This window comes from Rhagoletis pomonella, unplaced genomic scaffold (assembly GCF_013731165.1).
Source record: "Rhagoletis pomonella isolate Grant_MI unplaced genomic scaffold, Rhpom_1.0 Rhpom_scaffold_01433, whole genome shotgun sequence".
NCBI classification, from domain to species: Eukaryota; Metazoa; Arthropoda; class Insecta; order Diptera; family Tephritidae; genus Rhagoletis; species Rhagoletis pomonella.
In genome coordinates, this window is record NW_023459987.1 from 14,534 (window position 1) to 41,378 (window position 26,845).

General features: G+C 36.7%; 1 protein-coding gene across 3 annotated transcripts; it reads right to left on the minus strand.

Moving 5' to 3' along the window:
- Nucleotides 1-1,906: 1,906 nt before the first annotated feature.
- Nucleotides 1,907-26,845, minus strand: LOC118752364 (protein takeout-like). Of its 3 annotated transcripts, XM_036487243.1 has the most exons (7): nucleotides 25,449-26,845; nucleotides 25,252-25,391; nucleotides 25,127-25,177; nucleotides 8,135-8,218; nucleotides 2,984-3,134; nucleotides 2,334-2,473; nucleotides 1,907-2,248 (listed from the first exon to the last, which is right to left on the minus strand). In XM_036487243.1, exons 1-7 carry the CDS (start codon nucleotides 25,556-25,558, stop codon nucleotides 1,947-1,949), a joined length of 978 nt encoding a protein of 325 aa, XP_036343136.1. In that variant the 5' UTR covers nucleotides 25,559-26,845; the 3' UTR covers nucleotides 1,907-1,946. The 3 variants fall into 3 exon arrangements, with proteins under 3 accessions (XP_036343136.1, XP_036343137.1, XP_036343138.1); XM_036487244.1 differs by lacking the exon at nucleotides 25,127-25,177; XM_036487245.1 differs by lacking the exons at nucleotides 25,127-25,177; nucleotides 25,252-25,391; nucleotides 25,449-26,845 and adding an exon at nucleotides 11,211-11,471.

Genomic DNA, 26,845 nt, shown 5'->3' on the forward strand with positions numbered 1-26,845 from the left:
TTTACTCTTGGTGCCAGGTCACTCCGGAGTACTTGGTAATGAGACATCTGACCATTTGGCCAGTTGGCTTAGACCAGACATTTCTCGAGCCGCAACCAGTTATAACACTCCCCACTTTGTTCATCGAAACCACGATCAGAAACTGGGTGAATACTTCGCTCAGCAATGCAGGGCTGGAAAAATTCTCACTGAGCTAACGAGACTTCAGACAACTTATTGGTTTGCTGACTGGTCACTGCACGTGACAGGCCTGACTGTGATAGGCGTAAAAGACAACTCCATTTACCAATTCTGCCTTGCAGAGAATGGGACACTTTTTGTGCTTCTTGCCAACAAGAAATAATGCCATCCACACAAGTAAGCTATTTACAAATATGCCACATGTAAATTTATGAAGAAGTTCATGGAGAAGAAAATGTAAATAATGCTAGCGCTCAGAGTGCTCTTAAAAAGTTTAACTTTTCAGAGCGAGAGATGACTTTGATGGCTTTACGAGCCCAATTTTTTAAAACTTGCAAGTGTGTAATCACATGTTTTAATAAACAGACCACGAAAAAAAATATTTAGTTTTTATTTTTGCCGCTCCGAATAGTGGTTTGGAACTCAACCGCGATGCAAATTTACATTGTTAGATCTAATCTTCACATTTTTTGGAGATTTGGGAATATATTAGAAATGTAGTAGCAGGGGGACCACCGAAACCAGTAAAGTTTTGAAAAGGGTGTGCGAGAAAAAAAGTTTGGGAGCCTCTGATATGGACAAACGCATACTTAAATGTTCAGAATGAAATTAATTAGACCGTGATTGTCTGTCCGCACGTCCGTCAGCTTGTGCACGCGATAACTCAACTAAAAGTTGCAATGGATGGATGGTATTGAAAATCAAAACAAAATCGGACAATAACCACGCCTAACTCCTATGTAACGGTAGTCTTCAGAAGTACAAAAACTGTGATATTTTAGTAACTGAAGCTTATTCACTCGAAATTGATATTTACAATTATCTTTGGGCAGAAAATCAGAATATTATTAATTAAAAAAAAAAAAATGTGCACAGCTGTTGGGCTTGGTAAAAAATCGGACTGTGATCCCTGCTTAACTGAACACACTATCGAAAATGTTTGAAATAGGGGTAAAACCACTGCTGTTTTCGGCAAGTTGAAAAAATATATTTACTTAATACGTGCGCCGAGTATTTAATATTTGGCTCGCCCGAACTTAGACTTTTTTACCTGTTTATATATAAAAAATATTAATTTTTGAAAATTTAATTTCCAAAAAATCTCGTGAGGTGATAGTAGAGCAAAAAAATAATTTAAATTATAAAATCGGTCCAGCTCATGTAAATCTTAATTTTTCCGAAATATTTTGCCAGAAGTCTGAAACTATAATAATTTATATAATTCCGGTGGAAGCACGGCAACGTTTTTGGTGAACAACCCTAATACATATACATATATTTATATATTTTCTTAATCCTTTACAACCAATTCATTTTTAATCAGAAGAAATTCGTTGTTGGTTCATTTTGAACGGACGTGAAATAGCGGATGTGACCGATTTTTTCCGCATACAATATTTTTACTAGTAATACATATGTATATAATTTAATTTTCTATTCAATTTTCTCAGTTATTCTCTTCATCGCGTCGCGTTGTCACAATCTATTTTCGCCATCTAAATACAAAGTTTAAAGTTATAAAGCAGTTTGAGTTCATTTTCGGTTTACATTTTTATGGAAACGCCCAAATGTTAAGTCCTGTGAAATTTCACAACGATTAAAATAAATCATGTTTTCACTAATTCTGTGGAGATCATGAGAAATTTGTCTATTGAAAGCACGGACAAAATTTGAAATTTTGCTTTCTTATAAATAAGATAAGTTAATTACTACACACTCTTATTTGTCCTTGAAATATTTGCTTTGTTTTTTTATTTATTTTGTATTTATTCCGTAAATAATTTATTATATGGCGTTTTAGAGAAAACTGCATCGACAACATTTCCCATCAATCGAGATATTTCTTTCGAAAATGTTGCTTCAACTTCCTGATAGATTTCTTTCCAATTTTCATTTAAAAACAAATTCATATTATCACCCAGCGCTTTGTCGCCGTTGAAAAGATTTTGGAAATCGAAAATCACTTTATTGGGCTTAACGATTGCCCTAAATTTGTCCGTTTTCATATAGGTTGCTCCATCCTTTTCCACGGGCACACCCACCCACTGGAGTACGAAATCCGCATTCACTGAAATAATAGAAGAATTCATGCACAAGCAGAGATTAGTAAATCTAAATTTTAATTGAACACAAATAAACTAATTTCTACTTACACATGGTAATATTATTTTTGCCCGAACCACTTATTGGTAAAATTAAAACGCGTCCTTGAATCTTGTAGTCACCGATCAAGCTAGCTACGGGCACTTTGAAACGCAGCTCATGTTTCTTGGCTAAATCTTTGCCAAAGCCTCTGGAGAGATAAAAAGAAAAAAATACGTACATAAATATGTATATTAGGGCGGATCAAATTGTATGGGAGATTTCCTCGACTATGTGCGTTTGGCATAGGATGAGCCTACGTGTAATTCTAAGCAAATTTGCCGAAGAAACCATGGGTCTAAATCCAATTTGGATTTTGCGAAATTGCGAAAATAGGTTTCTTAGCATTTTGCTGTAGTGTCGTAAAAAAGTGTTTAAAGTTTGTATAAAAACATGCTATAAGAGATATTTTGGTATGAGGAATCCATTTTTTGCATATTTTTCTTAAAACTTCCACCATAGGGCGCAACAGTGAATATTTTAATCGAACCTATTTTCGCAATTTGGCAAAGTCAAAATTTTTCGGAAAATTTGCTTAGAATTGCACGTAGAACTCTCCTATGCTATACGCGCATAGTGTATATAAATGTTTAAGTTTTGTAGTGCTATGTAAATATGTTTTATAGATAAATGTAAACTTAATTTGTTCTAAATTCCTTACCTAACTTTGTATGCCTGAGCATGGGCAACGCCGGTGATTTTGTTTTTGATAAATGTTAAGTCAATATTCACAGGATTGTCCGCTCCTTGCTTGAGTGTAAATGTGCCAGCATCGAGTGGATCAATTTTAAGCAAATTAATTGCTGAGTCACCTTTTTAAATAATGCCAAAAGTTGAGTATGTAGTACATTAGGGTGGACGAAATTTTCTTCTAGTCAACCCCCAGAACTGAACTAAGTCGAAAATAAGGAGACTCGTATTTTTTATTGTATTTATCATACAAATTAAAGCGTTAAAAACAACTATTTTTTAAACGATTAACGTTGATTTCGTTACTTTTTGTGCTCAATTCTAAAATAAAGGCAAACGGTGAGAAAATTCTATATTCATTTCTTAAAATAACACATTCTTTTAAGGCAAAAAAGGCACATTGTCCGCCCTTCGAAGCTTTGACAGGGTCGAGTGAAACATCAAACACATTTTGCACCGGGGAATGAGATTTATTATTTGCTTAGAAAATAAAACTTAATGTGTGTGTGTATTTTTTTGTCGTGCGAATGCTAAAGATACAATAAATATAAAGATAAAAATTAAGGGAATGATGATGGTTGTAATGGAAATGGTAATGGTAAAGGCAATGGCATGGTTAATGATAATAGCTGTGCTAATGGTAATGACATGGGTAATGGTTATTTTAATGGTAATGGTAATGCTAATAGTAATGTTAATGATAATGGTATTGGTAATCTTCTTCTTTTTTGGCGCTTTAACCGCCTAAGCGATTTTGGCCGAGTTCAGCAAAGCACGCCAGTCGTTTCTCCTCTGTGCCAACTGACGCCAATTGGAAACGCCAAGTCCTTCTCCACCTGATCTTTCCATCGCAGTGGGGGCCTCCCTCTTCCTCTGCTACCACCAGCGGGTTCCGAGTTGAATACTTTCAGAGGTGGAGCGTCGGTGTCCATTCGAACGACATGACCAAGCCAGCGGAGCCGCTGTATTTTAATTCGCTGCACTATGTCCATATCGTTGTAAAGCTCATACAGCTCATCGTTCCATCGTCTGCGGTACTCGCCGTCGCCAACGCGTAAAGGACCGTAAATCTTCCGCAAAATCTTTCTCTCAAACACCCCAAGAGCCGCCTCATCGGATGTTGTCATTGTCCATGCTTCTGCGCCATATACCAGCACGGGCATGATGAGTGACTTATAGAGCGTGGTTTTCGTACGTCGAGAGAGGACTTTACTCCTGAATTGCCTACTCAGTCCAAAGTAGCACTTGTTGGCAAGAGTGATTCTACGTTGGATTTCAATGCTGACATTATTATCGGTGTTAATGCTGGTTCCCAAGTAAACGAAATTCTCTACTTTCTCGAAATTGTAACTGTCAACAGTGACGTGGGTGCCAAGGCGCGAATGTGCTGACTGTTTGTTTGATGACAGGAGATACTTCGTCTTGTCCTCGTTTACCACCAGACCCATGCGCTTTGCTTCCCTATCCAACTTGGAAAAGGCAGAAATATAGGTGGTGAGTGTCGATCCTTTTCTCGCGGGTCTTTTCCAAGATTTGGCGTATTGTGAATACCTGGTCTATGGTGGATTTGCCAGGTCTAAAGCCACACTGATAAGGCCCAATCACTTCATTGACGGTGGGCTTTAGTCTTTCATACAATACGCTCGATAAGACCTTGTAACCTATGCTTAGAAGGCTGATTACGCGGTAGTTGGCGCGAATGGCGGGGTCACCTTTCTTGTGGATTGGGCAGAGCACACTTAAATTCCAGTCGTCGGGCATGCGTTCATCTGACCATATTCTGCACAAGAGTTGATGCATGCACCTTACCAACTCCTCGCCGCCGTACTTGAATAGCTCAGCTGGCAGGCTGTCAGCTCCAGCGGCTTTGTTGTTTTTCAGCCGCGTTATTGCTATACGTACCTCGTCATAGTCAGGCGGTGGAACGTCGACTCCGTCATCATCGACTGCGGGCTCGGGTTCTCCTTTCCACACCTTTCCGTGCTGCTACCATTTAGTAGGGCGGAGAAGTGTTCCCTCCATAATTTAAGTACGCTCTGGACATCAGTTACTAGGTCGCCATTATTATTCTTACACGAGTGCGCCCCGGTCTTTAAACCTTCCGTAAGTCGCCTAACTCTCTGGTAAAATTTTCAGGCATTCCTCCTGTCGGCCAGCATTTCAAGCTTTTCGCACTCACGTATTTCTGCCTCTCTCTTCTTGTTGCGGCAAATACGTCTCGCTTCCCTCTTCAGATCCCTATAGCGGTCCCACATAGCGCGCGTTGCGCCCGATCGCAGCGTGGCCCTGTAGGCGGCATCTTTTTTCTCTGCAGCTTCCTGACACTCCTCATCGTACCAGTTGTTCTAACGGGCTCGCTGAAATCCGACTACTTCTTCGACGGCGGTACTTAATGAGCGGGAAATGTGGTTCCACTGCTCGCATATGTCGGTTTGTTGAAGAGTGCTCTCTGAGAGCAGGTGTGAGAGTCGAGTAGCGAAAGCGCTGGCTGTCTGTTGTGATTGCAGCTTTTCGACGTTAAGCTTTCCTTGCATATTTGGGCGCAGATTTTTTGCTGCACAGAGGCGGGTGCGTATCTTGGCGGCAACAAGATAGTGGTCCGAGTCGATGTTTGGGCCTCGGAGTGTGCGTACGTCTAAAACACTGGAAGCGTGCCTTCCGTCTATCACAACATGATCGATTTGGTTTCTCGTTTTTTCGATCCGGAGACAGCCAGGTAGCTTGATGGATCTTTTTATGCTTGAACCTAGTACTGCATTCTACCATGTTTCGGGCCCCGGTGAAGTCGATCAGCCTCAATCCGTTGTCGGACGTTTCGTCGTGGAGGCTGAATTTTCCGACGGTGGTTCCAGAGATCCCTTCTTTGCCCACACTGGGATTGAAGTCGCCAAGCACAATTTTGATATCATCACGGGGGCAGCGCTCGTACGTGCGCTCCAAGCGCTCATAGAAGAGATCCTTGGATGCCTCATCCTTCTCTTCCGTCGGGGCATGGGCGCAGATGAGCGAGATGTTGAAGAATCTCGCTTTGATGCGGATTGTGGCTAGACGCTCGTCCACCGGGGTGAACGACAGTACTCGGCGACGGAGTCTCTCTCCCACCACAAATCCAACTCCGAATTTGCGCTCCTTTACATGGCAGCTGTAGTAGACGTCGCAAGGCCCCAGACATTGTTTGCCTTGCCCCGTCCAACGCATTTCTCGGATGGCGATGATGTCAGCTTTTGTCCTTACGAGGACATCCACCAGCCGGGCAGAGGCACCTTCCCCATTAAGGGTCCGGATATTCCAGGTGCATGCCCTCAAATCGTAGTCCTTTAAACGTTTGCCGTGGTCGTCATCATAAGGGGGGGTATCATCCGAGGCTTTGCCTGGCTTCTTCACTGGAAGTGGTTTTTACGTGGCGGGTCCCAAGCCCAGCGCACAACCCATTGCTGGGACGGGGGTGGTTTCACAACCAAATACACGTTTATATAGCGAGCCGCTTGCTCCAAGCAGACACCCGCTTGCAGCCGCACCTACTGGTGAACAGACGCTGCAGACTTCAGTGAGCCCTTAAACCGAATAAGTCAGAGTGGCCCCACCGAAGCTCCCTCTCTTTCTGCCTTGACCCAAGGCTCCACTCGGATTGGTTACCGCATCTCGCACATGGGTTGCTCACGTTGCCCAGAGTGCGCGAACGAGGACGCAAGAGTCGGGATTGAGTATAGCCATGCAACTATAACTGCATACCCAGCGCAATGACTATACCCCATTGCACTCCCGTATTGGTAATGGTATTGATATAAGTAACGACAACGGTAAAGGTTATGACAATGGAAATGGTAATGGTAAACTTTTTGGTAATGGTAATATGTTTGGTAATGTTATTGGTAATGCAAAAGTAAATGATAATGATGATGGTAATCGTGATTGTAATTGTAATAACAGTCGCCATTCGTATTGGTCTACGTGTTCGTATTCGTCGTCGCATACGCCTCCGTGTACGTTCGTGTTCATATTTAGCTTTTAAATCGTCATCTTCGTTTCCGTCTCATTCTTCCTTTTAGTCTTGGTCATCGTATTCCTCTTCGTATTCGTTTTCGTATTGTACGTCTTACGCTTTCGTTGCCATATTCGTATTCGCCTTCGTCTTCGTGTTCGTCATCGTCTTTTTATTTGTCTTTACCTTCGTCTCCGTGTTCGTTTTGTCTTCATATACGTCTTCGTTTCCGCCTTCGTGTTCGTCTTCGTGATATCCTTCGTCTGCATGTTCTCCTTCGTGTTCGTCTATGTAACCCTCTTCGTGTTCGTTGTCGTTTACGGCTACGCTGTCGTAATCGTAATCGTCTTTGTCTTTGGATTTACCTTAAGTTTTGTCTTAATCTTAGTATTAGTCCTTAACCTCAATATTGTCACATATTTAGTTTTCATGATATTTATTTGACTATTTTCAGTTCACTACCGCCCCCTAAGGAAAACACCAGAAACTACTTTTGCTTTCGACGCAAAAAATAAAAAGGCAAAAATTAAGTTTTATTTTCTAAGCAAAAAGGGAAATTTTAAAAATAAATTTTATTTACTAGGGAAAACATAAAAAACGAAATAACTTTTATTTTTCAGCAAAATATAAAACTCACGAAGTAACGGTTATTTTCAGAGCAACCAATAAAACTCCAAAAGTAAAACCTAGTAAATAGTCATTAAAAAGTAACAGTAAGAATAATCTCTGAAAAAATTTATTTTCTCCATGTAAAATTTCAAATCCTCGGCGGCACAATTAAATGTTAACAAATTACAAAAAGGTACGGCTTTCATTTTTTTCATTTCTTCATTTTTTTTTTCTATAATTTTCATTTTTTTTTCTATAATTCTGCGGGGTGGCAGCAAGAAAATTCCTAAAATTTGTTATTTTTCGTTTTGAGCCACCCTAATGTACATACGTAGATTATTAAGTATACACTGAAAAACCTTTGAAAACCTCGAAAATCTTGATATTGATATTTTCAAGTTTCCTTAAACATGAATTACTAACTGAAAAGTTCGAAACTCGCCAAATATTTCATCCAAGTTTTGGCCGTTTAGTTGAAGTTTCGAGTTCTTCGAAGTTTTAAATTTTATAATTCTTTATGATCTTTTATACCTTGATTTTTGTCACCCAAATAAAAATTTACAGCTTTCAGTAAACATTCGTCATCTCCAAATTTACATGGCTTCGGATCGTCGGCTGTAAATAATAAAATGAAAGAGTGAGTATTATTTTTTAGTAGTTTATGAGTAGCAGTGTTTCTTTGAAGTGTATATATTTATTTATTTATCTATGATTAAAATTAGTATGGAGGACTAAACGCGCTTATGAAATAGGTATTTATGTAATAATAATAGATTGGCGGTTACACATATGTTAGTGTTTGGCTGAGCTTCTCCTCCGATTTGTGGTGTGCGCCTTGATATTTTCACACAAAGTGGAGAGACCTACAGTTTTACGCCGACTCCGAACGGCGATTGTATTTTTATGAGAAGCAAGAAAAAGAAGTTACGGCAAAAATACACTCGGAGGATTGCCATTGCCTGCCGAGGCGCGACCGCTGCAACTGTTAAGAAAAAACCTTTTTTCAAAATTTTTTTGCGATGTTGCTTTGGCCCGGGCTTGAACCCAGGCGCTGCGGCGTGGAAGTGCGCATTGCTTACCACTACACCACAGCGGCCTCCTATGGTATTTATGTAGTTGTCGATAAAATCGAAATGATTTGTGCATCAGATTGCTGGTTTCCGTGTGGTCCTCCTGACTTTTGCCTATAACCAAAAACATGTCTACACCCAGCGAGCTCGTAGCGACTGGTAAAATCCTATGGCTCTTACCTCTGGCTAAGTGACTGGACTTATGCCAGCTGGTCCCTCGCCTAAATGCTATGTGGAAAAGCATACCCCGAGAGATGCGTCTATTCTAGTGGCTACCGTACGGATACTAGATACTGGTCGACCTCCAACTTCAATAAGGCTTGACATGTGATCGGCGCAGTGATGCCAAGAAGGGGAGATTTCCCCGATTTTTGTGGAAAATGAATTTCACTGGGGTATCGGGAAATATACAAATGATTTTTATTAGAACAATATAACTTGTAATAACTGTGAGGATAGTAAAGAAATTGCAACCGTGCAAAACGACTCTTTTCATTTGACGTTCATATTTGACACTATGATTTTTCACTCCGCCAAGCTGACCTCTGGCAAAGTTTTGAGCAGTCTAATCAGAGTGAGTATTTAGCAATTTACATACACATACATAGACAATTTTTCTGAAATTAATTAAAAACCACTGCAATCAGAAATGGGCTTGGCATAGATACATTGGAAGCAATTTTACTTACAACAAAACTAAAATAAAACCTCTTTTGATCTCCGTGCGACTTGTAGACAATTATAAAGATTTCATCTATGCCCGATATAGGTTAGTACATTCATAGATAGATATGCTTTATGAACTATACTCAGAAGTGTCAGTTTTATATATTATTAAAAAGGCTGTCCTTATTACTTCATTATAATTAATGATATTTGTTGTTGTTTTTTTTTTAGTAAAAATGAGAATGAAGTGCCTTAAATATTAAAAGTTAGCTTGAGCGAATACCATTGGAAATAGGGGAATGTTTTGAGGACATTGGGGGAATTAGCTTTAATAGAGTTAACATCCCTGGATCGAAGTTACGACATTCCAATTTCTGTTTTTTCTGGTTACACTCATTTAAACCCTATGTTCTAATGGTCAAGCTATTTCATTTGATACCTATTGATATCAGTATCAGTCCATGGTATGCCTAGTTCCGATTTCTCTCTGATCGGAATACTTATGTATATTATCGTAATAAATTTGTGAGCCAGCGCAATGGTGACAGTGCAGTCAACCTCGTTTCCAGTAAGCCAGTGCCATTTTATTTCTCCTAGTGTGGCCATATTTTGGTCGCTTTCCATACGTTGCCATTTTTTTATATGAATCCCTACATAGTTTGGGAACTTTTAGTTTCGTTGAACTTCGATTTCCTGGCGGCAATTCAATAGCAAAGTACGTTACTCAATGCCCGAATTTACAATTCAATAACACGGTGCTGCAAAAAAATGGTTCCACATACTTTTCATGTTATATCTAGTAGAGGTGGTAGAACAGAACTTTAAATAGAATTTTAAATACGCCACCAAAATCTTAAGCTATGATTAGAAAACTGAAAATCGGGATTTAGTTCCAAATACCAGTCATAAGTTGGACAATTTTCAACGGAATTTGATAAGGTTATGTTCGTTGAAAAGCGGAACGTTGTGTCCTTACAATGCTTTTGGCAAAATTACGTAAAGTTAATAACCTTTGACTCCATGTGCCAAAGAGCTTGAGAAGAATCAGAAAAAAATCGTTATGGCGAATTTGGGTAAAAATTACACCCTAAACTTGTATTAAACCCATACCGGATGTTTTATCTCAAACAATCTACATAGATTTCCCCTATTTATGTAAATAGAGTTATTAAAATTTTCCAATTTCGTCCAGTAAATGATTGATGTGATTTTAACACAAAGTCTCCATAACTGTTTTTCGGATTCTTCTCAAGCTTTTTGGTTCACGGAGTTAATGATTATAAACTTAACGTAATTTTACCAAAAGCAGTTATTTATATATAGTATATTAGATAAACCGCCATATTGTGCAATGTTAATATCAATGGACAAAAGCACAACACAATCCAAACGGATTTCTGGATATTCAGCCTTATTTATCATGAGTGTTATTTTAAATTTTCCTTTCTATGTATACCGTGCGGGCGGATGGAAAAAATGCCGGCGAATTATTTTGCAGCTGAAACTCAAGGCTGATTTAATTTAAATACAACTTATATATCGTTGGTCCTTCAAAACTAAAAATTCAACACAAGTCCTTACTACTGTTAAGTGCCACATATCCTAAACCTTGTCTAATCCGTATTACTTACGCAATTAGTCCTTAACGCTTACTTAAGTAATTCTTCACTTCAGTAAAGATTCGACATGGATTAGATAAGGATTGGAGACATCATACACTTAGCAGTAGTTAGGATTTTTTTCTTTTGAATTTTGGGTTGTGTCGTTATTGCATGTAACACAAAATACATACATATTCATTTCAAATAAAATTTTTTTTTTATAACTTTTATAACTTTTCACTTAAAATTCCACTCGGTTTGACAACTTACGAAAATCCGCATTGCTAATTCGCCAAACGGAACAAATAAGCAAAGGCAAAAGCGCGTAGCGAATATACATTTTACAGTTTTACTATATGTAGCTTGCTGAATTAGTTTTGCTGTTTTAAAGTTATATATGTATTTTGTCCTGACACTTTCTTGATTTGATTCCGGTATTAGTAAATAGATCAACGCTATCCGCTTTGATATGGATAGGCATTAACGATTAAAATTGAACTAAGGAAATCAATAACATTTCGCTTTGTTTTTATATGAGACAAGCAATTATCTACGCGTTTGTAGCAGTTATATGTACTTACTTACATATGAACATATATACACCCCGTGTCATAATTATAAGCGCAAGTACTACTAAAATACAAGAAGAAATATTGTTTTCATATGAAAAGTTCAACAGGCAACACTGCCTATATTTTTATTGATTGTTTCGTGGAAACTGATTTCCTTATTGCCCAAATTCAACTAAATATGCCAAAAAAATCAACATTAACGGAAATATTTTGATTTAAGACAATAATTTACATATTTCTTTGCAAAGTATCGGAGTTATTCAAAAAGTAGCGTTATACAGCAAGTGCAGCCGTTGCAAGTAAGTTTTGCGTGCTAGGATCTCTGTGCCCGTCCACGTTTGGCTGGTGCAGTCCACTCGGATCTACAGCTGTAGCGATTTATGTGGTCCGTTGCATACTTACAAGCAAGTATACTACCCCAAAAAAGTGAAATTGTAATATTAAAATTTTTTTTTTTCTGGTCCAGGTCAGGATCACTTTGTGTGTCCGTTCACATTCGCTGGTTCAGGTAAAAAACCAAACATAATTAAATTACAATACTGAAGATTTAACTTTTAAATGGAACCAATATAATGATTAACAAGACTGATTGGAGAAAATAGTAGAAAACATTACCAAAAATTTACATTTAAAAAAAACCAAATGTCATTAAATTTAAGACATTGAACATGTAATTTTTAAATACCACAAATATAACTTTTAAAGAATTAATTTATATACATTATATCAGTTGCATCTTTACTATTTGTATATTTCTTTATATAGTCCATTCGAATAAAGGATTTCATTGAATTCAATTAACTTTGTTTACTATATACTGCAATTTTAATGAAACCATGGTTTATTTTGATTATTTGGGAATATTTGTCGATAAGATTTTTCTTTGGCCAGATTTTTATGTGACTAAAATTCTCGCATTCTTCATCTACTTCATTTTTAATATCTATACAGCATGCTTAATATACCATAAAAAAGTTAGTTCACTGTCTATTGTATCAGTGGAATTCAATTTGTATATAAAAACGTATTTCAGCACTGCCAGACTAATTTTCCTACTACCTTTTCTCAAAAGGAGATAAAATTGTTACCCGCTTATCTTTCCTTCTCAAATGCAACCTTACACGGCAGTCGATTGATACAAATGTCAATATTTATCCGTCCTTGCATTAGGTTTGTTCCACAAGCTGCTTGTAGAAAAACTCGAGCGAAGTTCAAACCATGATAAAAACATAACAAGGTAAAACCATTGAGAGGCAGTCTGACGTTTGCCAACAATATAATTTTAAAATCAAAACTCAAACTCACACACACATTCTCATTTTCAATCTCAAACAACAACAATTGTGAACAATTTAATTTTTTTATTTTCAATTTTATATGATTTTAAAATGTTGGCAAACGTCAGAACAAAATCATGGCCGACGAATTGAGAGAATGAATTTACCTTGTAATGTTTTTATCATGGTTCAAACTGTTAGTGTATATTACTCTAAAACTTACTTGTAGAAGGCGTATGTGTAACTCGAAGTGACTACGAGCAGCTTGTGGAACAAACCTATGATTGAATCATGAAAGCAAACCAAAATCTATGTGCGCCAATGGAGACAGAAAGGGGTTTAGAGTGGCGCAGAAAAAGCAAACACCTATGCTGCCCATCTACAAAATGTTTTCAGGCCAAACGCGGCAGATAATGACTTTAACTACACTACCACCGGTACGCCAGGTGTCGCAATATGAACCGCTGAAACTTGAATCTGAAGAAATTTCAAAAGGAATTAAGACGCAACTTAAACCAATCAACATCCAAAAATGATTATTGAGCTAAAAAGTTGGGCTTTAATTTGGCTCTGTATGCAAGTTAATGCAATCAAAAAACATTGTTATTTCCTCGACAAGGGTAAAGTAAACTATTGTATTGATATCAAAGCCCGGCAAGAACAAAACGCAGCCATACTACTATAAACAGGCCTTTCAGTCTGCCTCCGTGCATGTGAAAATTATTCGAAAGATTTCTTATCAGCGCATTTACCCACATCTGCAAGCCCATAGCATAATACCACCTCAGTGCAAAACATGGAATCATCGAACAGGTAAATAACATCACGTCCGAAATTCGATCAGTGTTTGAAAAGAGGGAATATTGCGCTGCACCTGGACGTCGAACAGGTATTTTATCGAGTCTTAAATATACATGAAAAAGCATCCATACACTGCTAAATTCCTATCTGTTTGATCGAAAGCTTGCATTTTGATATAGCACCACCATCTCTGAAGCCCATGCAATTATAGCTGGAGTACCACCATGATCCAACTAACAAGATCACCCAGCACGGCAACCGTGTATTTGTAATAGCATTTGAGAAAAAAAATAATAGTTGATGACGTAATTTTTAATCGGTTCTTTCATTCACACACAGGTTTCATTCCGTTTCATTCCCATGGCGGCGAAAAAATGACGTCACTGCAAAAAAATAACTTTTTTCTCGCACGCTATGCTGGGTGATCTTTATTCGTTCGTTCATGGGAGTACCACAAGGTAGTGCTTTTAGCCCTACGCTGTATGTATTATACACCCCGGATATTTCCCACAAACGACCGCCTGACTATGTGCACATTTGCCGATGACAACGCGGTAAAAAGCCACTACAAGTATCCCCTGCAAGCAACTGCGTTCCTAGGTAATCATATGGAAGTTGTGGCCAAATGGCTAGCAAACTGGCGAATTAAGGTTAGCGAGCAAAAATTTAAACAAGTTACCGAATTTCTCGAGATGGCCTATGGAAGGTCGGCAGAAACCGCCTTGCACCCAATTGTGAGGTCTGGACATTCTGGAGTTCTGGAGGAATTCGATTTCTTTCCTGATCGCATTGATTACGGCACCACCCAATGGATCCTTTGATCCACTGCCCACTTTTGCGCAAGGTAGGATTGGATGGGTTGGAAGTTCCGAAGAGGGGAGCAGTGAACTTTTTCACGGATGTATTGAAACTGCACCGCAGTGTTGGCAGAGGAGTCTTCTGGTGAGCGCTTTCCATCAAAACTAAATTTAGGCTTCTGAAATGCTGTATGTAGTGTATTTCAGGCAGCAATGGCTGGTACTAATGATGAAGGGGTTCGCTGCTCGGAGTGCGATGACTGTTAGAAAGCTGAGCATTTATTCTTATAGCCATGCGAATATCAGGGCCATAAGTGCGCTGGGCTGGATTGTCCCTGACGAAAAAAAAAATTTACTATCCACTTGAAAAAATTCTACCGAATCTGGAAAATATCTACCAATAACTTTTCGTTTTGTTATTTGAATAAAAACTAAACATTTGTTCTATTTATCGAGTTATTTCAATTAAAATTAAAATTTTGTATTAAGGAACTTTTTGTTTAACTAATGACATGATTTTTGAGATCATAGTAATGGTATCTTCTCGGTTTCCTTCAACCAACAGCGAAAATGATGAAACTAAAGGCAACAACGAAACTTCATCATTTGAAAAACTTCAACTGGAGCTATTGTAGGCAAATACAGAAACTATGGATGTTAAAATAATTTATGACTCGATTGCTGTACCAAATGATTAATTGCAAGGCAATTACTTACACAATATTAATCGATTGATCAATTTTTTTCGATTATTTTTATTTTTTAAGTTAAGTAAAGGGTAAAGTTTTGCATAAACAGCCTTCATTTCTTCCCAAGCTTCAACAGTGTTTCGTTTCAAGTCTAAGACTTGGAAATTCGAATAACAACTTTGGGTTCTTTTGAGGGAATATATCACCATTCCGCTTTCGCCTTTTGTTATGAACTAATGATTTATGCTGTTCGGAGTCGGCGTAAAACTGTAGGTCCCTCCGCTTTGTGTGACAACATCAAGGCGCACGCCACAAGTCGGAGGAGAAGCTCGGCCAAATACTAACATTTGTGTAAGCGCCAATCTATTAACGATTTATGAAGGGTCTATTCATTATTCACCATCATCTTCCAAAGATTCCTTTGATGTTTATCTTCCACTTTCATCTTCGTCCGCCATTTCATTTCCCAAAAACCGCATTGTTGAAGCAAGAGCTGTAGGATCTGCAAAATGTATTTTATTTTTATTTATATTATTTTAAATCGTGGGTTCAGTATAGCTGACGCCATTACTAAATATGAGTGTTCAATTGTCCCAAAGTAGTGATGTGCTGAATTGTCGATACCGATTCTTTACATTAAGCCTTCGCCATTATATGCATTTCAAGTTTAGAAAAAACTTTTATTACTAATTTGTATGATATCGGCCAAAACACTTGAAATTATCGTAAAACAGAGAAATATTACTTTATAAGTTTTAAGGCATCCACACACCTAGGCGATTCTGTCGCATACCTTTAACCTTAGTCGATCCAAGGTTCAAGAAAAATGCTTTGACGGATGAAGAAGCCTTTCAGGGGGAGATTCTGTAACCAGTTAGCGACAATTTTTGGATCGATATCGCACTTCTTGACGCAAAAATATGTCATATCATACGCAACAAAACCTATACCGATTCTAAAATTGTCGCTAATTGTTTACAGAATCTGCCCCAGGCCTATAAAAATGATATCGTCGGATTCAGCTGGAACAAAAATGCTTCAAACAAGTAAGAGTTTCTCTGCATAATGGCCTCGATCCGACATATATATATTTTTCATTTGAATCAGTATTAAATGCTCTATTGGCTTCTACATTCGGGTTTTGATAGGCGAGTCTCCCCTGAATCGTTTTTCCATATATTTGGCCTATGTGGGTTTTTATTCGAAACCTAAATGTTTCGATACCGAGTATCCAGAGAATTGAATACTTTTTAAATCGGTACCGAATATCGATCAATACTTAAAAGTATTGGCTCAGCACATCACTATCCCAAAGCCCCGATCAAACTGCTTTAGCAAAGCTTACAAGAGCCATTTTGAGCACGCGTTTAATTTTCCAAATTTATGTGCATAGATAGTGATCTGTTTGCTTTGAAATCAGTAAAGTGACTTCAGAAACTAGCAGAGTTGTTTTATTCATAAGCTGAGTTCCCATTTTGGTATAACTTTGAAGCGAGATGTAATACGAATTCTGATATGGAGGAAATGTTGAGTGGCCATGTTTGAATTTGTTATAATTTAATTATTTTCGTGATGAATCGATTAATGATTCGATTAATCAGACCAAAAAACTCGACTCGATTTAACCGCTTTCTGAAAAAAAATTATTCGATGAACGCTATTCATTTGATTAATCTGGCCATCGCCAAAATTGAATTTTAGTATTACAAGCAATGTGTAGGCTACACTTGTGGGAAGAAAATTATAACATAAAAATAACTACGAAAAATAAAGCGAGAACGAAAAGTTTTATTTGTTTTTCAAACAAAATACTTTAACAAAAATCTACCAAAAGGAAACAAAACTTTCCTTATTACCAACCCAAATTTTTTCTACCAATTTGGTAACAATTTACCAAAGTGGCAACCCTGGCGCTGGCTCTAATTAAGTCTCTTTCAGTCGCGGCGGAGTACTTCTGTATTGGGCTCATTAGGGTTCCTGGTCAGAACGACATTACGGAGAAGTATGTGGCTGACGAATTACTAGGAAAGCTACCCTCGAAACGTTATCACCGAATAAGGAGCGGCTGGGAGTGCCATTGATCGCCTGTGGTACCCTCTTGGATAGATGACCCTAATGTCAGTTCAGCTAGCGCTGGGCGAAAAGCAGGACATGCGTATTGCAAGATCTTTCGGGTCGAGGGTGGACAGTGGGCGGTAGAGGGTAGTCCTTACACTTACAAAACCACAGATCTCATTCTTGGTAGGTCTTGGTTTTAGCGGAAGGCGATATATGCGTTAAAGCTTTTAGTGCACTGAGTTCAATTAGCACGGCATTCAAGATTACGTAGGAATGACTTGCCAGCGCAGTTGTAATACTCTTTGGGCCAGTTAAGAAAATAGACATCCAAACTATAGGAAGTAAGTTAAGTGGATATATTAAAATTCGCAAAGTTGCAGTTATGCTCTAAAGAAAGGTAGATTCAATAAATAATAATAATAAAAAAATTTAAAATTATATAAAAAAATAACCAGAATTAAATACTAAAATATGTATTGTTGAATTTGTTAATATGAGGCCATGAGGGCCAGAGGAGCCTATCAAAATATTTTTTTTTTTTGTAATATGAATAAAAAAGGAATCTATAAAAAATAAATGCTGTCTTTTACCAGAGCTGGGTAAATGCAATTACATTACAATTACAATTACATTCCTCAGTAATTGTAATTAGGAATCAATTCCTCCAGTTTACAGCAAAGGAATCGATTACTTTTTCAATTACTTGAAGTAATTTCAAATGGAATTGTTTTTTTCTTTAATTCCATTACAAGGAATTTCATATTGTAATTGGAATAAATTACGTGCTAGTAATGTAATTTTTTTTTTCAATTCCTTTGAAAGGAATTGAAAATGTAATTTTTTTTTTCCAATTCCTTTGAAAGGAATTGAAAGTGTAATTGATTTTTTTTGAATTCCATTCCTCAAAGTAATTTAAAAAGTAATTGAAAAATTTCTAAAAAAAAAAATTTTTTTTACTGTTGAATTGCAATAGCTTTGATAAATTTCTTGGTTGCTAACTGCCTTGAATAAATAACTTATACCTAAGTAGTTTTACTAATTGAACTTTAAGAAAACTGAATAACTTAAACTGTATCTGTTCAGTCAGTAACGGATAAATTTTCCAGATCATACCGCGAACGCGCTTCGCGGCAGATGAGACCCGTAAATGTCGAAGCACGCATAACCCGCCCGGACTGTTGCTACCTTGGGCACTGCTGTTCTCTTGGACTAATCCCTGCGTATCTATAAAAATGCACTGACTTAATTGTGTATATTATGGTACCCTTAATTCCACCCAAAATGGCGTGCCTTCTGGAGCCTTTGAAGTACTCTTACTGGTATCCTGCGTTACAAATGAGGATAGACTCCGCTTGAATTACGAACCCTGTCAGACTGGAGATCCTACCACATAAGAGTTTTATAAACAAATTGCATTGCTATGGCTAAATTTTGATGATAACACTGTAATGACGCTAAAATTACACAAAAAACGCCGAGACACGCAAAATTAATTTTGGGTAGTATGTTACAGACCTGTACACCGTTTTTTTTAGATAAGGTCATTTAGTCAAGTTATTTTCATTTTAAGTTTGCATTGCGAATGAAAAAAATTCAAACTTAAACATGATCAAACGGTCATGTACGATATGGCGTATGAGTAACATTATTTCCTGCTAGTATTTCATACAAAAAATTATTGCAGTTTCACTTAACCCTTGCAAACTTGTTTATATATCCATCGATTTTCATCGTTAATAGTGTTTTAAGCCGCAAAGCAAGCAGATATTGGCTAGTCTATACTAATATATATTTTGAAAGCCGTTTTTTTCTGTTCGCAAAGCTCGACTAGGAAATCTGTAGATGAAGTTAAAAAACTTGTAATTGACTACGTTGCAGACAACCATGTAGTTGACTGTGATGCTGCCGAGGACCTGATTCTGTCAAGAATAGGCTCTTTCTACGACTTTGGCGACGAACAAAATAGTTTTGGTAGCAAAAAATAAATTATGTATATATGCTTCTTATTTCAGTATATTGTATCTTTTTCCGAGCAAACTACGGATGTTTTATCCATTGACCGAGAGGTAAACTTGTACCTTGCCGATCCTTTCTTTAACGACTTAAAGAAATTGAAGGAATTGCCGCTGCTAGAAAAAGCATTTAGAAAGGCGAATACACCGTTGACCCTCCTCAAAAATATTACCAACGATTATCTTTCTGAAACTTATTTAATTTGATACCCACATTGCAATATTGCATTTATTTTATCAATTTAACAGAGTTAAACTTTTAAATAGGTTGAAACGCTCTTCAAGAATGTCTCCAACAGTCATATTTCTTAAACCTCTTTAAATTGATACCGATATAATAAGTTTTCTTTTATCAATTAACTTAAGTTAAATTTTCAAACAGATGACAACCCTCCTCAAAAATGTTTCCTACAGTCATCTTTCTTAAACCTCTTTAATTTTATACTTATGTATATTGTAATATATCGTTTATTTTATCAATTAAATTGAGTCAGATTTTCAAACAGGTGGTAACCCTCCTCAAACATATTTTCGATTGTAAGCCTTCTTAAAAAAGTAAAGTTTGATACCCATATTGCAATATTTCATTTATTTATCAATCTAACTGAACTAAAATTTTCAACTAGGTGGCAATCCTCCTCAAAAATATTTCCAGCAGTCATGTTTTTTAAACCTCTTTAATTTGATTCCTGTATTGTAATAAGTCATTTATTTTATCAATTAAATTTAGTTAAATTTTCAAACAGGTAACAACCCTCCTCAAAAATATTTTCGGCTGTAAGCTTTCGTAAAACTTTAAAGTTTAATACCCACATTGCAATATTTCATTTATTTTATCAATTTGACTGAGTTAAAATTTTAAATAGGTGGCAACACTCCTCAAAAATATTTCCAGCAGTTATCTTTCTTAACCGTCTTTAATTTGATACCAATATTGTAATATTTAATTTATTTTATCAGTGTAATTTAGTTAAACTTTGAAACAGGTGGCAACCTTAATCATACATATTTTCGGCTGTAAGCCTTCTTAAAACTCTTTAATTTTATACCCACATTGCAATATTTCATTTACTTAATCAACTTAACTGAGTTAAAATTTTAAATTAGGTGGCAATCCTCCCCAAAAATATTTCGATCAGTCATCTTTCTTAAACCTCTTTAATTTGATACCCATACTGTAATAATTCATTTATTTTATCAATATAATTGGGTTTAAAAATTTTCAAATATGTGGCAACCCTCAAATTTTTTGCGATATCATTGGTTCTGTATAAAACAAAAAAAAATATTCAAATCGGTTCAGCCGTTCTCGAGTTTTGACGACCGTGACATACGAACACAACATTTTTATATATATAGATATAGAAGATATACATACATAGAAGATGTCCAATGTGTGCTTTCGATTTTAATCTTTGACCACAACAAAAATTCCGTATTGTACATTCGTGAATGAACTTTCAGTTTCTCGATTACTTTTACAATTCCTTTGAGGAATTGAAAAACTAAAGTACTCTTGCAATTCCAGGTAATGGAATTGAAAAAAAAATCAATTACATTTTCAATTCCTTTCAAAGGAATTGAAAAAAAAAATTACATTACTAGCACGTAATTGATTTCAATTACAATATGAAATTCCTTGTAATGGAATTAAAGAAAAAACCAATTACATTTGAAATTACTTCAGGGAATTGAAAAAGTAATCGATTCCTTTGCTGTGAACTGAAGGAATTGATTCCTAATTACAATTCCTTGTAATCTGTAATTGGGAGTAATTTAATTCCTAAAGGAATCATTACGACCCAGCTCTGTCTTTTACTAAAAAGTTCTCTTGCCTACGTGAAGCTACATATTATAAATAGTAAAAGAATACTAAAAGCTCGTGCCACGGACCGTTTCCATTCTAGTAATGTATTTTAAGCTACACCTTAACTTTTTTTGAAAAGTCAGTTAAGCAACTCGGGACCTCATGGCATGCGGCATGTGGTGCGCTTATAGTTATGATACGGCGTGTATATATGTATGTAAGTAAATATCAACTATGTATCCGCAATAATTTTTTGCTGGTGTTTATGATACATTACCTTTTTATATTTTTTAGTCGTAAGCTTACGAAAGTAATTAAATAAGATATTTGCTATGTAAACAAACATGTATGTTTCTATGAGTATTAAGGTGATCCAGATAATGAAAAAGGGTGGTTGGCAAAATAAAAATTAGTAATTACCTAAACCGATTTGAAAATTTACCTGGAAAGGATTTTGGTGACATAAAAACTTGCGTTTTGAAATGCCATGAAAACAGCTAAAATCGACTACTGTTGGTTTTTTTTTGAAGTGTATATAAACAACTTCACTCTCGAGATGGGTAATATTTAACCCTGCTGGAAATTTGTAACAGCTTCTTGCGCAACCCAACAGAAAATCTGTAATTCCTATTTCAGGATCATTTGGGGACTAGTTCTGAATCATTTCGCGATTTGTTCCGGTCTATTTCGGGACCGTTTCGCAACCTATTCAGGACCATTTTTTGAGTAGTTCGCGACTAGATGAGGACCATTTTGGAACTGATAAGCGAACCTTTCGGGAATATTTCAAGACAAATTCACGTCTTTTTCGACCGTTTCGGGCCTGTTCAGGACTGTTTCAAGACCTTTTGGGGACTAGTTCGGGACCTGATAAGGACTATTTCGGAGCTATTTCAGGACCAACTTGGGACTAGTTTACGACTAACTATTTCAGTACGATTTCGGGACTAGTTCGGGTTAATTTCGGGCCTGGCTTTGGATTATTTCGGGATAGTTCATGACTATTTCAGGAAGATTTGGAACAGTTCTTTCACTTTTTCAGTAACCCTTCAGGACAATTTGGACTATATCGGGGTAGTTCGAAAATAGTCGCGAAGTGATTTTGAAATAGTCCTTAACTATTCCCGAAGTGGTTATGACAAAGCCGTGAATTGAATGGTATAAAGAAAGGCCTTTCGGTTTTCAACGACTACCGCTAAGTTAATTAGAACTTTAGTGATGGATTTATAGACCTTCAGGATTAACTTCCGTTCTGCTCTCGGTTAGAGTTGGGCTATTTTATCGATCGCTGTCTTGTGCCGCTCCAGGAATCCTTTATCGTTACAGGCAATAAGATGTGCGCTCCCCTGTAACTCGCCAGAGGCTACACGTGATTGGGTTGAAACTGGGTTATTCCGTTATTTGCACTGCGACTTTTACCAAAGGGTCCTGAACCCACCACTTCAGTGTTTTCATTTATATAGCATTCTCCATCAATCGTTTCCGCTTAGCAACCTTTTTTATACGATCCGATGTAGAAATCTAAGATTGTTTCACTTTCACGAAGTGGCCAGACGACGGAGAAGTTGTACTTCGGTATCGGTGGGTGGCTTTATAATGGTCCGCTGGTTATTTGGTTGACTCTGCGATTCTGTGCAATAAGCTCATCCGGGTGTGATGGATTTTTGGAGTGAAAGTTTCCCGGCAGCCCTTGGTCTTTTCCTATCAGGAGTACTTTGGTATTAATGCAGGTGGGAACGCAAGTCACAGTAAATAGTCTTTTTGCTACTGCATGAGGGCTCCGTGGACAAAAATTGCACAGGGAGATGGGTGTTTTAGTGAGTGGTTGCCGTTCGAATCGACAGTTTTACCAACGGGAGGTTCTTTGTACTAGGATCGATTTAGATGTCGCGTGAGTTCAAATGGATCATAGAACTATCTTTGTAATATATTTAGACCAAAAGGAAAACATTAAGTAGTTATGCTTATCGAATTACTAAAAAAAATTTTACCTACATATATTGTGGTACATCCTAATGTAATTACATATATACCTGTTTCCATCTGTATATGCGATCAAGTTACATGGGAAATGGCATCCGTCAGCGGCCGGTTTTGTGAAGTGAAAAAAAAAACATTTTTAAAATACGTACATACATATGTACGTACATATATGTATATATGTATATATACTTACATCATTACGTATATATATTTAATTATACTGATTTAATTATAATGTACTTTTTACAACTACATACATATGTTTATTTATTTTGCAATTAGTGGAAGGATAAAGCCGACATGTCTGGTGAGAAAGTTATAGCCGGCATGCGTGGCTATGCGTGACTTCATGGAAAAATTTTGCCTTACATTAAATTAGAAAAAGTATATTTATCGTTGTAAAGAGCTCTAAAATAATAAGACAAGAATAATCTGTACTAAGAAGTAGTGCGGGAAGGCGGACGTGAATTGGCGAAAAAGGGTGCAATGTTTTTCGACGTCAAACGCACTCACAGAGAATGCTTCCGAGCTGATACATTTTTTCTTAACGGACTGCAACGAGCCCATCACTATATTCAAACCACTTCTGGACGAAATACTTGTTAAAAGCCCAAACTACTTACAATAGCCCAGTGGCAGTGACAGTTTTTAAAATCAGCTGTTACTGCTAAAATGGGCAGCTAGCCATTTACATATGCATTGTGTGTCGCTTCATTGGACAGCACACTTTCTAAAAAACAGCTGCTTTCGCAAAACTGCCACTGCGCTATTGTATTTTGGGCTAAAGTCTCACACTGACAACAAGAAAAACTAAACTTGTTTTTGAACTAAGAAAACCAATTCTTATTATCAAGAAGATCTAAGAAAATATAATTCGAAAATAAACAAGATAGTCGGTTTCACGAGCAATTTAAATGGAAAATTATTTATTTATTTTTTCTGTAATTTTTCATATAAGATTCAAAAATTAAAATTATTTAATGGCTTTCGTGAAATTTGCTGTAAAATAAATAAGAAAACGTTTGTTCAAATCATGGAAATTTTTTCTTCAAAATCATTTAATAAATTAATTCATCCTCCGTGAAAGGAATGAGTTGTAATTTTGCTCGCGGCGCTAAAACAGGAGCAATGGTTAATTTATTAGTTTTTTACAACGATTTTTTATTGTAATTTTTAAATTGTATTTTAAAAAGAAAAAAAATACCTAATTTATTTTTTATGGTATTTGAATCCAACTTTCAGTAAAAACCTTTTCTCCGTGCATGTAAATTTAATGCAGAATTCTTTAGTGGAAGATGCTAAACAAGCAAAAAAATAAGCTAAATCAAAATTTTAGTTATGGCTAAGAAAAATTACTCAACAAATCGAATATTTTTGGCCGTTATTTTGACTTCATAACAGTGCCAATGTTTAAGATAAAAATGACGCAGTCTTGAAAGGGACAACTTATTTCGTTCATTTATAAATTCTCTAAATCCTCTTTTTAAAATATGTTTGATTTTTAGAATCACATGAAAAATAGTAGAGCTGTTAATAGATAAGAGCATGAAGTACGGAAATAACGGCTAAAAAAATTGACGGTTTAGGAACTGTCAGAAATCTAGTTTCATGTTGTACTAGGCCCTTCCTAAATCCCCTACTGAGTGTGAATACTTCTAATATTGAAATATTATAGACAAAATATTTTGTGCTTACGGGATATCTGTAACAGACAATTTTCCAACAGGGCTACTCAAGATACGAGTCGTTCTCCGTGAAAACGTTTATACATACATACCTATTTTTTAATAAAAGTTCAATTATATATAGTTAGCAATAAAAATTCTAATTGCCTCAGTATAAAGATCAATCACTGGCTCATCATTATTATCAAAGTGAAACAATTTATAACTACATGCATATAAATACTAGATAACAATAATTTGCGTAGTAAACTCTACAATATTTCAAAGATTTCATCGTAGGGTGTGGTGTTGAATATTTTCGTTGCACCCTCTTTCATCTGCTTGCCAATTGCATCATACCAAGGTCTCTTCATTTCATTATAAATTTCTTTCCAATTTTCATTTAGAAAGCTGTTTAGATTTTCCCCCAACGCCTTATCGCCATTGAAAAGATTTTCGAAATGCATTGCCAATCGTTTCGGCTTACATTCTACGTGTAAATCTTTTATATTCAAATAAGTTTTACCATCTTCGATGCGCGCGGTGGCATCTATGATCATTTTCATTAGTGGTTCAACTGAAAAATTGGTAGAAACAAATAGAAAGAAAAGTCATACACCCATGAGCAATAAATTTTGTAAGTGAACTTACCCAACGTGATATTACTCTTGCCTTGACCTTTTATGGGCAAAATCAGCACTTTGCCATCAATTTCATAATCGGATATCATTGAGATGTAGGGCGCGTGCAAAAGCAATTCATGGCGACCATCTGGGGTTTTGCCAAATCCCCTGCAGCATAAAAAATACATATGTAAGTAGGTATGCACATACAAACTTCATACTCACTTAACCTTCCTCGCTCTTATGTTTTTAGTGCCATATACTACGGGATTCTTTAATGCTAAATAAATTGCCACCGGATTCGCCGGATCCTGTTTAATAATTATGTCTTCCATTTTGAATGGTTCCGTTTGGCTCAGACCGAAACTTTCGTCTCCTTGATTTTTTTCGCCGAACACAGTATTTATATTTTTTATAATGCACTTGCTATCACCGGCTACGCATCGCTTAAGATCGCTAGCTGTAAGAAATGTGTAAGGGAATTAGTTTTGTGTTAGAATCAGCTTTAATACGGGATTTGAAAAATGCTTGTTTTCCGTCAGGCTTGAAGCCGAAGGGAGCCATGTGCGACTGTGGAAGACTCTTTGGTCGGACTAGGATTGTGAACCCATAGGTCAATAGAGTAGCTATGTATATCGGATAATTGGCCGTTCGATTATCTGGTGTCCAAAAACTAAACGAAAAACTCTAAAATAACGTTTTCGTATAGTGCAAAGGTTTGCTTTGAGAACTTGTTTAACCAAGGTCCTAAAGTCGATTTTCGAATGGATTTCACTCCACAATCTTGTTCAAACAGCAGCAACCTGGAGAGAGGGCTTGCAAATGCAAAAACCTGCCGGTAGTCTTCATAATAACAACTAACATACAGGTTTTTGGTTAAAATGCTAGGATAGGAATGACACGGGTTTTCTGACTCTATGCTAAAAAAAAATCTGTCCTTGCAGGAAATTCCAGGTTCAAATTTTAGACTGAACGTGCTGGTCAAACGCATTTCCTCACTTTGATCCCAAATTTGTACATAAATACAAAGATTGGCCAAGGATAGAGGACAGAATAGGTGCCGACTTTACGAACCCGGCATTAGAATTTCTAATGCAAATGGCAGATGACCAACAAATTTTTTAAATCGAGGTATCAGAAGTAAGCTTGGAAGTGTTTCAAAATCACCTTTATAGCTTCAACACTTAGCAGCGCGAAAACGTAGCAATAAAGTTTTGCGTAGCAGACCACTGCGTGATCGATGTCACTGACGATCTAATGAAGGAGGACTCAACCTTGTTGGGCCAGAAACATTTTGCAGACTCAGTTGGTTTTCTTTGAGACTTCTTCGAGCAACTGAAAGGGTAAACTCACAGCGCTGTAAGTACTGGGGAGCAGTAGGCTCTTTTATACAGGGTCACACTATTTGGATATCCTTTTGGCAGACAGAATGTACATATGCACATATATAGATCTTTTGAATAGATCCAATATCTGGTTGCCAACTGAGTATCTAACATGACTTAACAGTTATCTATCAAGCATGTCTTAAAGGAAAAAGTTGAAAGGCAGTAGGAAAGGTAGTTTGACAAAAAAAAAGCTTCCTTGCCAACTTTCATGGTTTAAAGCTCTTTGGACAGAAA

Excerpts from the sequence above, each read along its gene's own strand:
- LOC118752364 (XM_036487243.1), bottom strand. The coding sequence starts at position 25,558 with ATGGAAGACATAATTATTAAACAGGATCCGGCGAATCCGGTGGCAATT. Across the intron at positions 25,178-25,251 it reads CAAGAGTAATATCACGTTGG|TTGAACCACTAATGAAAATG; the intron begins GTAAGTTCACTT and ends CCAATTTTTCAG. Across the intron at positions 2,474-2,983 it reads GCTCAGGCATACAAAGTTAG|AGGCTTTGGCAAAGATTTAG; the intron begins GTAAGGAATTTA and ends TTATCTCTCCAG.